At 29.4% G+C, this 17,497-nt stretch overlaps 1 protein-coding gene across 1 annotated transcript; it reads right to left on the bottom strand.

Moving 5' to 3' along the window:
- Nucleotides 1-1,708: 1,708 nt before the first annotated feature.
- On the bottom strand, nt 1,709-3,004 carry LOC129971750 (beclin-1-like protein). The gene has a single exon (XM_056085726.1). The coding sequence runs from the start codon at nt 3,002-3,004 to the stop codon at nt 1,709-1,711; it is 1,296 nt and encodes a 431-aa protein (XP_055941701.1).
- Nucleotides 3,005-17,497: the final 14,493 nt, after the last annotated feature.

The raw sequence follows: 17,497 nt of genomic DNA, 5'->3' as shown, positions 1-17,497 counted from the left end.
GTTCAAGCGTAAACTCGATATTTACGATCATTCCACACCACGTCAATGGAGAACTGGCATTCCAAAAATCTAAGAAAATCTTTTTAAGCAAACTTCATAATTAATACGGCATTTTAAGTTCAAGCGTAAACTCGATATTTACGATCATTCCACACCACGTCAATGGAGAACTGGCATTCCAAAAATCTAAGAAAATCTTTTTAAGCAAACTTCATAATTAATACGGCATTTTAAGTTCAAGCGTAAACTCGATATTTACGATCATTCCACACCACGTCAATGGAGAACTGGCATTCCAAAAATCTAAGAAAATCTTTTTAAGCAAACTTCATAATTAATACGGCATTTTAAGTTCAAGCGTAAACTCGATATTTACGATCATTCCACACCACGTCAATGGAGAACTGGCATTCCAAAAATCTAAGAAAATCTTTTTAAGCAAACTTCATAATTAATACGGCATTTTAAGTTCAAGCGTAAACTCGATATTTACGATCATTCCACACCACGTCAATGGAGAACTGGCATTCCAAAAATCTAAGAAAATCTTTTTAAGCAAACTTCATAATTAATACGGCATTTTAAGTTCAAGCGTAAACTCGATATTTACGATCATTCCACACCACGTCAATGGAGAACTGGCATTCCAAAAATCTATCGCCATTGGAAAAATAACTAGTAACCATTGGTATGACATAGACTAGAAGACTTGCAAATCCACTTGGTCTTAATATCTCTCCCAATGCATTTTTATTCATCTATTTGGAATCTACACTTAAAGAAATTATTTCATTGAGTAGGCAGAAGGAGACAGTGATTTCTTGTGCATGGAAGGAGCCAGGGTGTTTTACAGTGCATTCTAACAAGACGTTCATTTTGGAGATTTGCATGAAATTGGCGTGTAGTGATTGTCATTGATGAAAAAAGAAAATAGCGTGTTTTGTTCGTCTATGGCTAAAACATAGAATGGATTGATCGTGGATGACAAAAATATGCAAAAGAGTGATCGCGAATGCCAAAAATATGGAATGGAGTAATCGTGAATGAAGAAAACATTGAATAGAATGATCATGAATGACAAAAATATGGAATAGAGTGATCGTGAGTGACAAAAATATGGAATGGATTGATCATGAATTAAGGAAAATTGAAATGGCGTGAATTCATCGTGAACGAAGAAAATATGGAATGCAATGATTGTGAATGACAAAATCATAAAATAGAATGATCATAAATGACAAAAATATGGAATAGAGTGATCGTGAATGACAAAAGCATAAAATAGAATGATCATAAATGACAAAAATATGGAATAGAGTGATCGTGAATGACAAAAAATATGAGATGGAATGGTTGTGAATGGCGATAAATTGGAATAGCTTCAAGTGAATGACAAGAACATGGAATGATCAAAAACATAGAATGGAGTGGTCATGAATACCAAAAATATGGAACTGAATGATCATGAATGACAAAAAAAAAAAGGGAATGGTGCAAAAAAATGGCAAAAATATGGAAGTGAGTGATCGTGAATGACATAAAAAAAAGGATTGGAGTAATTGTGAACGACGATAAATTGCCTGAAGTGATCGTGAATGAAGTAAACGTGGAATGGAATGATCGTGGATAATCAGTTTTTATGTACAACTTAGATTTGTAATGTTGTGACATTTTTAAATGAGGAATAATCTCTTGTATTCAAAATCCATTATTTTGCAACTGTTTTAGTTGTCCATGCAAGAGCCCATCTTAAATTTGTGAGCAGAAATTTCAGAGCGGTTGTCCAGTTTTCGTCAGTATTTAAGAAACTCTTGATACTGTAGGCCGTTTCGGCACGCCCGTCAAGGATTTTGCCTCTTTGGATTGTGTATGGCAGACGAAACGATTCACTCTCTTCAATTGTTTCTTTGAATTTTTGAAGGAAAGTTAAGAACTCTGCCATGGCTTGATCAAATTCCAACTGTTTTGTTTGATCATTTTCATCTTCAGAATAAAACAATGGCAACAATTTTGTTCTATTATCTTGTGTTAACTTTACAAAGGAGCGATTCGACATCGGGATTAACTCAAGGTTTTCAATAGTGAATTTTACTAATTTTGATAATGAGTGTAGCAATAGAACAGTTTGGCCCCATGCAGCACTGATTTCAGACCATTCTACAGGTATTTCGGGCAATCGTCCCAGTCTGTGTCCATTAATTATGCCTATATTGCCATCACACAAAATCTGAAAGCTGAATCTTAGAGCATCTATTTTGTCCAGTTTGTCAAATCTGTATTTCACGTAAGTGATCTGTTTTTCTAGGTGAAGTATATCGTCTTGATATAAATTATAATGTCTTTCGAATATATTTTCTTTTATACACATTTCATTTGCCTCCATTTCAAGAATGTCACAATTCTTTTCTAAATCTTTTACCTGTTCTTTAATTCCATTTTTCTCGAACTCCAATCTAGCTAACTCTTCCTCTAGACTTGTACTTAATTCTTCATATTTTGACAACTCTGCTCTTAACCCATCCACGTCCTCTTCCTGCTGTTCCATTTCAAGTCGGTGTAGAAGTTTCCGATATTCCTCAATCTCATCTTCCTCATCTTTCAATTCTTGATCCATATGATCAAGAATATTGTCTGTGCAGTCCGCGCATATAGGATGGTCTACCTGTGGAGATGATGACATCAAGTCCAAGAGTTCAATATTTAATCTTCCGATGTCATTGTTTCTTGTCAAAAGCGGTCTTATTATATCTCGTCTGGCCATATAATCATCAATATGACCGTAATTGATTCCATTCATTAAATTTCCTGTCAACATCTGGAAATTATCAATGAAAACTATATCGTCGATTTCTTCTGCATTTTGGCAAGAATGAACGCTTTGTTTATTTAAGTCTTTGGGTATTCCAAGAGGCACACTGCATCTTTGACAAACATGGTTAACTGTTAAAATTTGATCTTTAGAAAGGTATTCTTCGAATTCAGATATCACAGAATTGGTAGCCATTTATCTAGAGCTAGAATATAAAAAAAAAATATTTATTTATTTATTATTGACAAACAGTTGCATTTGAAATCAGTAATCTCTTAAAATAATTGAGTATTTGTTAATGTTTAATATTTTATTATCTCCGCTATGAGGACATTGGGTTACATTAGGCTTTTTATTTAAGTAATAAAGGCCGATCTTTACTGAGATCTCAAAATCTAATTATATTTGCTAATCAAAGTAATTGCCTGTTCTCTTAAGAAATTTTATCCGCAAATAACTTTGCGACCGGCAAAAGCATTATAAGCATCAAATTAGTTTTTTGATGGCAAAGGAAGAGGATGAAGGAATGCCAGCTCAGATGTCGTCCTCGTCATCTGATCGCGGTTCAAAACTACGAGGTCGGTCCCAAAATACCCCTAGTGTTACTTTAAAATGGGACGATAACATAACTAAACTAAACTAAACTAAACGGGTTGGCAAAAGATCAATAACAAAACATTCGGTCGAGTCATCAGAGTTACAGCAAGTTTCGAAATATTTTTCGCTGAAATTATGCCCTTTGGCTATCATAAATTTTCGCAGAGATTTGAATTCACAGAAGTTGATTTGTTTTTCTAAACGGTCGTGACTTCAAATAAGTTGATGTAAAATCGACATATAAAATTGTCGGTTGCTGCAAATCATAGAATAATCGAAGTGAAATAATATTAGTTTAAGAAAATAGTTGTTCAAGCACCCATGGGAATAGGAGGAATTTTAGCTTTCTCCATTTGTACTCACAACATGTCTATACGCTTCGGATACTGATGTTAAAATATAAAGAAAATTTAGTACTATGCTTGCTATGAAATACTCTAAGCGGTTCTAAATAATCTGAAATATCAGTATTTCAAAGATATTTAGAAAAAATTCTTTAAAATTTCGGACATTGCAAGGCAGAGAAGATAAAAGTTTTTCCGAGTGATATATTGTTACAGGATTTATAAGATTTGAGATTGTACTGATCGATTCTTAATTTATATATATATATATATACTCAAGGGGGGAGTGGAAATGGTGAGGATCGAAATTTTCATTTTGCTATAACTTCCTTAATACTGAAAATAGAAAAATAAATTAAATTAGCCAAATTAGCACCTCATTAAGACGAACAACTTTTATATGTAAAGTTTTTCGATAACTCCAATATCTTAGAAGTTAGGGCTAAAAAGTTATTTTCTTTTTATTATTTAAATTGATATAAATGGTTTTGTGGAGTACTATGTACACTGAAGTTATTGAGGAAAAATATTCAATATTTTTTATTATTTAATTAAAAATCTTTTTAAATTTTTGAAAAATTCTTGTTTTAGAATGAACTTACAACTTAAGTTGTAATTATATGCCAAATGAAATAATATGCCTTGTGGAGTGTTTTTAATATATTTTCAATCATTCATGTCGCATGATGTAATTTACACATAGTATGTCTATCTATTTGCTTTATCAAGTTAAAATTCTTTGAATGTAATTGCATCTCTAGTCTGGTTGAATTGCGCTTTGCCATGGAAAAAATGCATAACAGCAATTTTATTAATTTTAATTAATAGGTCAGTTATCCAAAATAGGTCTCTAAATTTTTACCTGAATATTATAGGAATTGAAGACGAAACACTGTGTGTGTGCGCGTGCGTGCGCGCGCTTCAAAAATCTATTTATCTGAAGAAAAGAACTTAACTTGGAAAGTTAATAGATACTGAAAAACCCTACATAATAATCCATAGATTATTATGATAACTTTATTATGTCAGGAGAAAACTTTAAAAAAGTACAAATTTGAGAACATAATTTTTTTTAATTTCATCAAAATTTTTGGAATTTTACTTTACTTATTGCTTCACAGAAGGGAAGTACTGTTAACAATTTCAGATATCTTATCTTTATATTATCTTTTGATAAATTCGACTTTGTTTAATAAAAATAGGGTCGTCGAAAAATACCTATAAATATATTTTTATCAGTCTGGATTTGTGGGTCGAAAAATAATCCTATTTTGAAAGTGTTGTTCAACAATTCCAAATGATATTGTAATGAACGAATTTTTTTTAATAAAAATGTGAGGAAAATGAAATCTGAAAAGGAAAAAAAAAAAAGTATTTCATAATGGCTGCCTGTTGGAAAAAGTAAAAAATAGTTAAGTCTTTGCGAACATTGCCACCTTTGAAAAATGAATTCAGATTTAATCATTCAAAGAAGAATTCCCCCCCCCCCTCAGTAATCTAATTCTGATTAATAGAAGGCATTTATGGTCAGTTTTCGACTTTTTTTTTTTTTTTTTTTTTTTTTGCAGAACAATTAAATCTTTCAAAATCTAACCAGATATTTTCTTAACCTAAAATTCTACAAGTTATTCTCTATCATATAAAACGTACCCAAACGAAATTTAAAAAAAAAAATTTTGATAAATAATTAACATTTTCTTCAGAATACACATTTTTTTAAAATTTACTTCTGATCTAATTAACCTATCATAATGTTAGAACTTAACCTATTTTATAAATTAATAACTTTTTATTTGAATGCAAAAACGCGGTGTCTCAATCCCTTACGTGTATTCGAACTACATATATTCGATAGCATATTCGAATATAAGTGGACTGTTTTGGATAGCTAACCCAACAATTTAAATCAATAAAATTGATGTTATGTATTTTTCCTATATTTCGTTAGTTTGCATGAAAATTTGGCAGCGCTCCTTGGAGCCGTAATCCAAATGTTCAGCACCTTTCTTGAGACATCAAACTAAATACAAAATTCAAAGAAACTTTTTTTGTTATGTGAATGTATTATGTATTTCTCTTAATGCAACAAAAATGTATTCATGTTGCTTTTTTTTTAAATTTAAAGTTTATCTTTCTGCACAAAATTTTGTTTTATTTCTTAGAAGAAAGTATCGAAATCATCATTTCAATTTAAAAATTTCTTTTAATGAGTAAATATTTATTTTATTAAATATGAAACATATTCATATATATTATGACTCTTTTAAAATGTTGCTGTTGCTTATGTACTTATCATAGACAAGCCCGCTGACGAAGTCAGAGATTTAAGCAGAGTTTGTGCAGTTGCTTCTGATGGTAAAAGCCCCTGAGTACCCGAGGGCAGAAGTCTGACTTCTTGCTCAAATGGAGATGGCACTCACAAAATCGCTTGCACAGCTACTTTTTAGAAGGGAGGGGAGGGGAGCTTTTTCACACATCGCACAGATAGAACACAGGGGAAAGAGCAACCATACCCTAACCCGGGACGTCCAAATCACGGGGATGACGCGCTACCCCTAGGCCAGGACACCGGCTTTTTCAATGTATTGGTCATTTAAAAAATGCCTAGCCTTTCTTATTATAATTTATTATTATCTTAATCGATATATTATCTAATGTTAAATTTGATTAAACGTATTCCAAAAAAGTAACAATGAAAGCATATTTTAAAAATATAAATAAACATTATTATTTTTTATTTCCGAATCTCCTGCGTTTTGAACCATTTTAGTCAGCACAAGAGTTATACGTCATAAAAAAAAAGGAGTGTTTTTCACGAGTTCTATGTTAGATCTTTTTCCCATATTGATTTTTATTTTGACTCTTTTTTTTAATTGAAAATATGAATTTATTTTTTTTAATTAGGAAGGTTAAATGTCTCAAGAAAATTTCATCGTAAAAAATGAAACATCCCCATCCTCCTCTATTCTTATTCTTATAATGGCGGGGAGGGGGGGGATTAACGGAAACAAAAGCACAAGAGTTTCCCATGTCTAAAAAGTACTAAATGGTTAAATATATATTCATGTTAATATTGCAAAATACATACACCAAGTATTGTTGCAGTCCTTATTTCGATACAAATTGTTACTTATGTAGATGTTGAGAATCATGCAAAGAATGTTAGGGATTAAAAAAACTTCATTTGTTTTTGTTTTTTATTTGTTTATTTAAGGCATGGCAATGAGTTGCATGTTTTTGCTGAAATGCGAGAATATTTCATTTAATTTAATCAAGCCCACTCCAACAACAAGTTGTGTAAGCCCACTCCAACAACAAGTTGCGTAAGCCCACTCCAACAACAAGTTGCGTAAGCCCACTCCAACAACAAGTTGCGTAAGCCCACTCCAACAACAAGTAATTTTCAATTGTTGTTTATAAATTGTATTTGAAAGTATGCTGAAATATGCAACCACTAAATGAATCATTATTTACATGAAGTACAGTAATATAATTAAAACAATTTATACTATCAAAACTTACGAAGCTGTATGTGATGACAGACATTATATTTACCTTCCTGATTCAATTAAATTGTTCACCCACTTGACACATAATTTTATTTAACCTTCTAATTGGATGAAACATCTTCGTTATTTCATTTATTGTTTTGCTTTTTTAAATTTATTTAAGAGCTTAAAGACATTACTTAAGAGCAGATGCAAATCATTTTGCCATTTAGACTATTGTTTGCAAACGTATTCTAAAACCCACCGCGCTTTAGCGCATGCGTTAGGATGGGTTTAATTCAACAAAATAGAGGTGAGAGGAAGGATTAAAGGTGGAGATGTTTACATTTAACAATAAATTGAATTCCCGAAATACGCAATTCCTTCTGCGTCTCACCCCTTATTGAGAGAGAATAGTCGAAAAGTGGTGGTCTCAGGATACTGAAACGAACAGTAACTGCAATTATAGATTAAAACACAAACGATTTTAAAATTTCATGCACGAGAAGCATCTTTTTGAAGGGAAAGAGATAAAATGTATTTACTTGTATATGCAAATCTTAGTTACTTTCTAAAGTAATAATTAAAGGATAACAAGAGGATTTTTAACAGTATAATTATTACTAAATATAATGTTCTATATCCAAATTAGCATAAAATCTCGTATGCGTAAGATGTTTTCAAATATATGATAAACTTATTTATATACTTTTACTGTTCATTCACGGATTCGAAAGCCCTCCGGGTTTAGCGCATTCATCAGGATGTGTTTATTTAGTAAAAATAGGGTGAGAAGGAAGTATGAAAGGAGATGTTTACAATTAAAAATAAGGTGAATTCCGACAATACGCAGTCTTAGGAGGCGTAAAAATGTCAGAAAATCACAATTAAATGTGAATCACAATTCAATACTCCAGGGCAATTTTTATTTACTGTGAGAGATCTAAACATTAAATTACGATGAATAAAGAAAAAAATTCTGTTCTTAACATTTGGTAATTCACTTTTTTACAAAATGGCAATTTTTTTTAGGTTAAAACACTTTTTTTTTTAATTGTTATTGAATTTTTTACTAACATTTTGAGACTGACAATGGTAGGTAATCATGGTCACATTTAATAATATTATATAAAATATTTTTCATCTCTGAGAGATTTTTTTTCCCACTTTAACTAGCCATATGGGCAATTAATGCTCAATTTTGAGTACGATCAAAAACGATACGATACTCACATATACGTCGACAAAAAGCAGAACGAAAAAGTAACAAATTGGACGAAAATCAAGGTCAAAGAATAAATAACTCAGGAAATGGGCTCATCCTCCCTTACTATCACCCCTTAAGTGTAGAATCTCATCTCTTAACAGGGTAGAATTAACTTAAATTTGTTTCTAAAAAAATATAGCACTCAGGTGCAGTTTCTTATTTTGAGATCTCATTTGGAATCGGAAAGTATAATTTAGCCCTTTCTAAACCGTCAGGAACCATCTTACTATCAAATTCGTGAATTTATAAGGACATGAATTCTGATTAAATCAATTATTTATTAAAAATTATCAAAAATCAGAAAACACTTTCAGAACTTTCATCAAACGATGTAGTTCCAAAAAGCAAATTACTATTATTTTTTTATTACTGTTTTGAGATAATAATGTGACATCTAGAACTAAACAAGAAAGTTGACTTAAAATTTAACCAAATTTTTTGAAGAAACAAAATCCTTGATTTTTCCATTTCTTATCTCAAACCATAAAGAAGAATATATCAAATTAATTTTAAGTAGGTGACTACATAAAAGTCGATTTTTTGCGAAATTATGGAAAAAATTTTATTTAATATTCTTAATATTCGAACAGGCTTCGAATATTAAGAATGTTAATAATTAAGAATAATAAGAATAAATAAAACAATACGTATTTTATTTCCAAGATTTTTTTTTTTTTTTTTTTTTTTTTTTTTTTTTGAAATACGCTGATTTTTATATTTGTATTTCCATATCTTTAATACTATTTTGTATTTTCAGATATGATTTTTTTTTAATTCTTATCTTTAGTTGCCTTTTCTTACGAAAAACCTCATAAATCTATCTATGTATATATATATATATATATATATATATATATATATATATATATATATATAGTTTAAATTTGGTATAGTAATTTCTCAAAATGTTTTATAATTCCTGAACTAAGGAATAAATAAACAATTCATTTAGAAATATTTTAGTGTTGTTTTAATGCTTCACAATGTGAAAAAATAGAAAATGTCATATTATTTATTATTCGAAACCCAGTATTTAAAGAATGGATAGAAACACGGCTTATTTTTTATGAGCAATAACTAGACAATACATTTTTTTAAGCTGTCTGCAAATTTTTCCAAAATTTGAAAAAGAAAACCCTCTAAACTAGAATATGTTTGATTTATACATCTTTTTTTATTTTAAAAAAGGCCCTTTTTTCTAATTTAAAAAAAATAAATAAAACCTTTGTTACTTAACTAATATATTTTGGCTTCAAAGATGTTTTTAAATTTTTTTATGCAAAAAATTTCGAAATTAATTATTTTAGAACATTTTGCAAAAATTTAATCCCGAATTTAGTAACATAATCTTAAAATAGAAATTAATTTTATCTAATAAGCTAAATGCAAGCGTTTTTAACTCTCCAAAATTCCAAAAATATTTTAATAAACAATTACCAAAATTAAAAAAAAAGATAGGCATTGAAAAAGAACTAAAGAATCACTTCTTATTCGCAGATTGTAGTGATTAGGGTCAATGGGTATGGATGACAGACGCGGATGTGAGGCCAATTATTGCGCGCAGTCATTCTTTTTGTGCTATTGTCCCATAATAGTCCTACAACGAACAGCTGGAAACTTTAACAACTGACAACTATAAGCCAAACTATAATAACTGACAACTTTAACTGGTTTGATAACTATAAGCCATTGACCGGTCGGAATAGCATGATCTTCCTAACGTATTCATAACCGTCCATGGAGTCGCAATAGTTGACTTCGTGTGAATGCTGCTTTGGGAAAAGCAGTGGTAAATCATTTGCGCGTTTTTGTTACTGCTTACAACTTAATATGCAGTGAGGCTATACTCTAAGTACCATTTACTCTTGCTATGTTAAGTGCCATTTTCCTTTACTAAAGGACTTTGAGGACCAAAAAAAATCGTGCTATGTTCAAATGTCATTTTACTTGTTACATCTACTGCAATCAAGTACTTAACTCTGCTTTTTCGCTTCGTGATCCTAATACTTATTACAGTGAATTCAAAAAATTATTCATTCTCATGTATAGATAGCTACCAGAAACAAAGGAAAAAATAAATGCGGAAGAAACTCGTGGTTTTGATCCATATCTTTTACAAATAACTCTAAAACCCTCACTGAAGAATGTTGAGGGCCAAAAAAGTCATCTTTTGACCAAACGATATTTTCTTTCCTACATCTACTTCATTCTACTACTACTACTTGTTTTGCCGCTTCATCATCCTGATAATATTGCAGTGAATTCGAAAAATTATTCTCATAAATGTAGAGCTACCGAGGAGACCAACCGTCATTTTATTTGCTACATCTACTTCATAGAAGCATTTTCGCTTTCTTTATCGCTTCTTCATTCTATTTCATATAAAAATGAATTCGAAAAATTATTCTCATAAACGAATAGTTACCGAAAAAGTAGAAAGAAAAAAAAAATGCGGAAGAATCACGTGATTTTGACCCACATTTTTTCCAAGAAACAGGTAACTCCATTCAGGGCGACAGGTGCATAGTTTCTAACCCCCCAGCGGAATCCTTACAGTCCTTGAAAGGGAACAAAGGGAAGTGGAGAGGGAGCGTCAAAGGGGAAAGAAATGGGGTCCGAGAAGAAAGAACATCTTGAATTCATACGAAAATAAGTGAAGGTCATTTGCAACTAGTGCTGGGACTCAACTCGGATTTTCAACTTTGTCTAGGGTCGCTAAACTGAGAGAGGACCGCTTATAAGACAATTAAAAAAACTTCATTTTCTAAATGTAAAATAAGTAAGTTTGTAAAAATTACAAATTCTATGAATGATAAATATTGGAATAATATTAACATTTTATTAAGCTTATTTGGTCAGATTTCTATTTGTTTAAATATGTTGATTTAATTTGAATATTTATAACACCGAACCTCTCTTCAATATAAGCGAGAATGTTAAATAATCTGGATTCATAATAGATAAATAAAAAAAACGTGCCTACTTTCATGAAATTAATAAATAAAAGGAAGTTAATCTAAACATTTTTTAAATGCATTGGAATGGAAAGCTAATTGATTATCGTATTAAAAAAGAGCTTCATAATATGCAGGGCCTAATCCTACCCAAATCAATAACTACTCAGACTGTATCTCTTAATATATTTTGAGATATGGTTCAATGTCAACTTTAAACTGCACTAACTAATTCTAGTGTTTACAATTGAAAATTAAACATTAAAAATTCAAATTTTACTACTGCAAGACAAACCTGAATAAATTATATATTTAAAAATTAAATGAAATATTTTAGTTAAGAAAATACTATCCATTTTCTCTACCATTGATATAAGAACAAAAAGGGCAACCTGTATGGCCTTTTATGCTTAGTAAATTAATATTATAACATATCAATCTTTTCACAAAATAAGTATATATGCTTCCATAAAAAATATAAAACATAAAATACTGGGGGAAGGCACTAAATTGCATAACAATGTAGCGGCTTCATCACAAGAAAATTTATTTTTTCCACTTAGAATTAGTTTACATATTGATTTCGTAATTTTTTCTTAATCTTACAATATTACAAAAATAATAATTTGTATAATTTTATCTCATTTCTAAAAATAGAAATTTTAAGCCTATTCTCATTTACTGAAATTTTAAATTTTGCATTTAAAGGTCAAATCACTTTCTACAAACAGATTTGGGTGAATTAAAATGGCAAAGTAGATAACAGCTTTCAAGTAATCTAATCTATTGTTTTCCTTTGGTTTTCAAGGGACGTGTAAAATCTAAATAATAATCAGATGTCCTTTTAAATTTCAGAGCATTATTCATAGAATTGTGTGTGTGTGTGTGTGTGTGTGTGTGTGTGTGTGTGTGTGTGTGTGTGTGTGTGTGTGTGTGTGTGTGTGTGTGTGTGCGTGTGTGTGTGTGTGTGCGCGCGCGCGCGCACGTGCCATTTCAAAACTACTTGCAAAACCTATATTTTTACAATTTCAGTTTTAATTGTCTATCTCATCATTGGTTCATTGACCCATCAGTTATTAGCCTTGCCAAACTTTGAATTTGCTTATATAAAAGGCTCTGAAAAGCTTTGAATTCTTTTCAACTTTATTTAAAATTATTCTCAAATTTTAAATGCCAGTCTTTAATGATGCGTCAAAATGTAGCCAAATCTCCTGAATTTGATCCACAATTAAATGTTTTACTATTTCAATTTGTGTAGTGATGATTACTTAACCACATATTAATGTTCAATATTATTCAAAAATTTGGAGAAGGTGCGAATGAAATCTTAAAATGAAATGATATTTGCTGGTAAGCAATCGCACATTTCTTACATTCTTATAAAGAGACATAATTTTAATACTTTAGTTTGCAGTTGGCTAAGATTCTGACCCATATGGGATAGCGAGATATAAATTTTTCTGCTGCAATAGCTTTACAAACGAAAACTTTTATCCAATTGTTACAAACTTTTATATAATTTCACTTGTTTCATGCGTATAAGGATAGAATTTGGTAATCAACCGTTCATTCATTTCCTCAGTTAATAGCTTTTTGAAATAAATTCTGCACTATTATATTCTTGATAACAATACACTATTTTATTATTTTCCAAACTAATTCATAATCGATCTGCCAATCAATAAAATTTTCTGATTGAATTTCTATTCTAAATAAAATAAAAATTATTCATTTAAAACTTATCAGAAAATATTTATTTAAAATTTTGCAATATTTATGTGTAATAATAAATTACAAATTAAATACTACAACACACACAAAAATCTTCATTTTATATTATAAAAACGAGATTTTATTATATTATATACTTGCCATTTATCTTAATAAGCAGTTCAAAAATAGTGTAAGACATTTAATTCAGATTTAACCAACTAGTACTTCAGTTGTTGCTTTTTATTATTATTAATGTTATTATTTATTTAGCTTGAAGTAATTTCTCTGAAGTATTTTGTTTTCCTATATCCAATCACTAATACTACAAATCGTAATAACAATTTTCAAATAACAAAATAAAGTCGTGATGCTTTTTAATCTCGAAATTGGTCTTTAGAATGAAAAATTAAGAAACCCTGTAATAGATTCCGTTTTTTGTTCCTCATTTTGCCAATACCTTTTAAATGCAATGATACATTCTGTATTTAAGGAATATTGCTTTTACAATGTAGAGAGAGCTTAAACCAAAAGAAAGCAGCATTAGTAGCATATTTCAAATCTAACCTGAAGACATTCCACGAGTTAATAGGAAAGGTCAGGGACAGATGAATAAATATGTAAAGCAGATCCCCATCAACGAAACAGGACGCTTTTAGAGCTTTTGTCCTCCGTATTTTAAAGAAATTTAATTAACAAGAGTTGAGCATTCAAATTTTTTCAAATAAAAAAGCAATTTCCCTATTTCAAATAAAATCAAATTTTGGAATATTATTTTAACAACATTTCAAAATAATTACCTTTTAAAAGTTTATATCATATAGTTTCATAATTCTGACAAGATAATGTTTCCTTACAATCTAAAACGAATTTCCAATCTAATAACATTTAGATTTAGATTTGTTAAAAAAATTTGTATTTTTTATTATTTTGTTCGAAATTGCTTTTTAATTTAAACCTTGAATTCCTTCCATAAATACGATATTGAAACTGCCATTCCTAATTAAAATGGTTTATTATTTCGTCTTATCAAAAGTGTATACTTAAAATTGTTTATATGGTTATTATTGTTTATATAAAATTTTTATCAATTAATAAAAATAAAATGTCTCATTGAAAATGGTTGACAAAGGAAGCCTCCGAGATTTGCATTACCAATGGCCCCCTAAAGGTCTTAATTAAACCTTAGGAAGAAGTAATTTAAATCCTGTGATAATAGTAAGTATAACCAATGACCACAAATGACAGGTTGATAATCGCCCCCTTAAACGGTAGTCAGTGGATATATTGATGATTATATAGTAGTTAAGAAGGGGCACAAGAATTTTCCAATACCTCACGGAGACAATGATTATTGTCTAGTTGAGGGAAAAAGATTTTGAATACAGCAATACATGAGTTCTTGTACAATGAGACAGAAACAGAAGGAAGAAAAAAATTCCTTTCGGCAAGCTAGAAGGCAAAGGAAGATAGATTCCTTTGCATCCAAGTTACTGTCTGGCAGCATAAATTATTTATGTTAGAAACAGTCAAAATTAGGCCGTGGAAATCACTTTTCGGCGCCTAATTTCTAAGATATTGGAGTTATCGAAAAACTTTAAAAGCAAAAGTTGCACGTCTTAATGAGGCGCTACTTTCATTAATTAGATTTATTGTTCTATCTTCAATATTAAGAAAGTTATAGGGAAGTGAACATTTCCACCTCCTTTCAGCTAGATGGGTTATTTACGAACTCGCCCGAGCCACCCAAACAAAATTATAAATGCTCAAGTTATCCCGTTCGCGCGATAACATGGACAAAAGTAGAAAATGTTAGAAATCAAAACTGCTGATTTAGATATTTACGTATTATTTCTTTCAATTAGTGACGCTACTAAATTATTAACTAAATGAAGAAAAAAAGGATGAAAGAAACCCTCGGTTTTTCAAGCTATTTTTAAATAATTTGTTACCAAATTTCTAATAATTTAACTAGAACTAATTTCATATTCTAACAGTATACCAAAAAGTATTTTTTTTTTTTTAATTCTCCTCTACTTTTTTATTTTTAATTTCAAATTCACCATTATAAATATTTGGTAATCTCAAAATCAAATTCCGGAATTTCATTGCTAGGTGAAATAATTCCTAGGTTAATATTCCATCGATTAATTGATAATTTTGCTTTAAAAATATTGAAATAATGAATTGTCATCACGAATATATATCTGAATAAAATTTCTTAGTCAGTAAATCAAAATGAAAAAAAATCTGTTGAGAAATTAATTAATATAAAATTTAAAAAAATTAAAGATAATTTTAAAAATTTAAGCATTAGTTTTGGAACTTATTTTGTTACCGAAATAAGAGACATGCGAACTTTTTATAGTTATTTTCATTATAAAAAAAATAAGTAATTTATCCTATTTATTATGATACACCTCTTTATATCTTATCAGTTATCCCAACATATATTTCACGAAATTTGCAATGTAAGCAGTAATAATGAGCATGCTTCAATATCAAAACAAATAAATTTATAAAAAATCATAAAAATATCAAAAATTTGCAATATATAAGACAATAATAAATAAAAATTCAACTCGCATTATACAATAATAGTAATATTAGAGATATTAGAGAGACAGAAAAAAGACATGATATTAGAGATTTTATAAAAATAACTTAAGATTCAAACTATGATGCAAAATACAATATAATAATTGCATGATATTAGAGATTTTATAAAAATAACTTAAGATTCAAACTATGATGCAAAATACAATATAATAATTGCATGATATTAGAGATTTTATAAAAATAACTTAAGATTCAAACTATGATGTAAAATACAATATAATAATTGCATAATATTAGAGATTTTATAAAAATAACTTAAGATTCAAACTATAATGTAAAATACAATATAATAATTGCATGATATTAGAGATTTTATAAAAATAACTAAAGATTCAAACTATGATGGAAAATTGCCATCATATTTCCAAGATAAATCGCGCATTTTTTTATTAGAAATTATGACATAAGTATCAAATATATGTATATATATAGAGAGAAAGAGAGACAGAAAAAATTTATAGTTCATATTCCATAACAAATAAATTTAAATTGTGAGAATAAAATGGCTAAAGAAAATGTTATTTTTTTAATTAAGTTTCAGAATAGAATTTCTAATAATAAAAAAGAAAAACACTCAATGCGTAACACCTTTCAATTCTTATTACTGATTCCTTTTATTATACATATTTATAAAAAGTCACTGCTATTTTAAATAAAGAACATATGAATGAAATTCTACTTACTTTTTAACAATTAATTTCTTTATTATAAATAAAAATTATTGTTCTTAAAAACTTTATCTTTTCTAAAAACTATATCGTTTACAATATACAACGACAAAAATTTCTTGTCAAGCAGATAAGTGTAAGAAAACAGAAAGCTCCAAAGGACAAAGAGAAAGACTACCGGCCAGTTTAACCAATGACCACCATAACAACTGCTTCTTTAAATAGGAGTGGACTCTACCCCTTTTGAGCAAAGAAGGGGGAGGGTAGCGTGTCAAGGTCAAGGGTCCAAATACGGACACCGAGGGAGGGCCTGAGCACTTTTCAGTCTAGTAACTTGAAAGGTGAAACTTTCAAACACATTCCCCCTTGAAATCCGCATGTTGGTGGTGCGGAAAAAATAGGATATAATACAGTTTATCCCGTTTAAAATGATCGCAATTGATATTATTATTAGCTTTGTGATATCAAAATGATATGGTTCGCAACAAAACAGATTCAAATGTAGTATAATTATTCGTTTAGTGTGATTACTACAACACTTAATATTATCAGATTGATTGAAGAAAATTGACCGATCCTTCTTTATCAAACAGTGTTAATGATTGAAGTTTTGAATTCCTTATTTCATTTGTAAAGAAATAAATGAAAGTCATTTTCACCACGGTATGAGGTTTATTTTTTATGGACTGGAGCTATCTAGGTTGATTTAAATGGACAGCTACGCTCTCTAGTTTGTTTTTAAATCTGATGAATAGAACAGTTACTTGCGATTGAATTGTAAAAGAAAGATGGACACAAAAAGAAAACTAATTTGAGTGTTAAAGACCAAGCAATAAACGTTGATGATTCCGAAAGGAACAAATATTCTGAAGAAAATGCAACTAACGTCAAAATGAATAAAATATTTAATAATTAAAAATTCGCCATGCAGTATCATTTTAAAATTTTAATTAAACTATAAAAATAAATAAGCAATAAAAGTACGAATAATATATAAGTGAACTACTGAGAAGTAATTTTTGGTAAACAACAAAACAACAA

The sequence above is a fragment of the Argiope bruennichi genome, chromosome 6 (genome assembly GCF_947563725.1).
Source record: "Argiope bruennichi chromosome 6, qqArgBrue1.1, whole genome shotgun sequence".
Classification (NCBI taxonomy): domain Eukaryota; kingdom Metazoa; phylum Arthropoda; class Arachnida; order Araneae; family Araneidae; genus Argiope; species Argiope bruennichi.
This window is presented reverse-complemented; position numbering and strand designations above follow the sequence as displayed.

What these genes read in the sequence shown, in the direction of transcription:
- LOC129971750 (XM_056085726.1), bottom strand. Translation starts at nt 3,004, where the DNA reads ATGGCTACCAATTCTGTGATATCTGAATTCGAAGAATACCTTTCTAAA.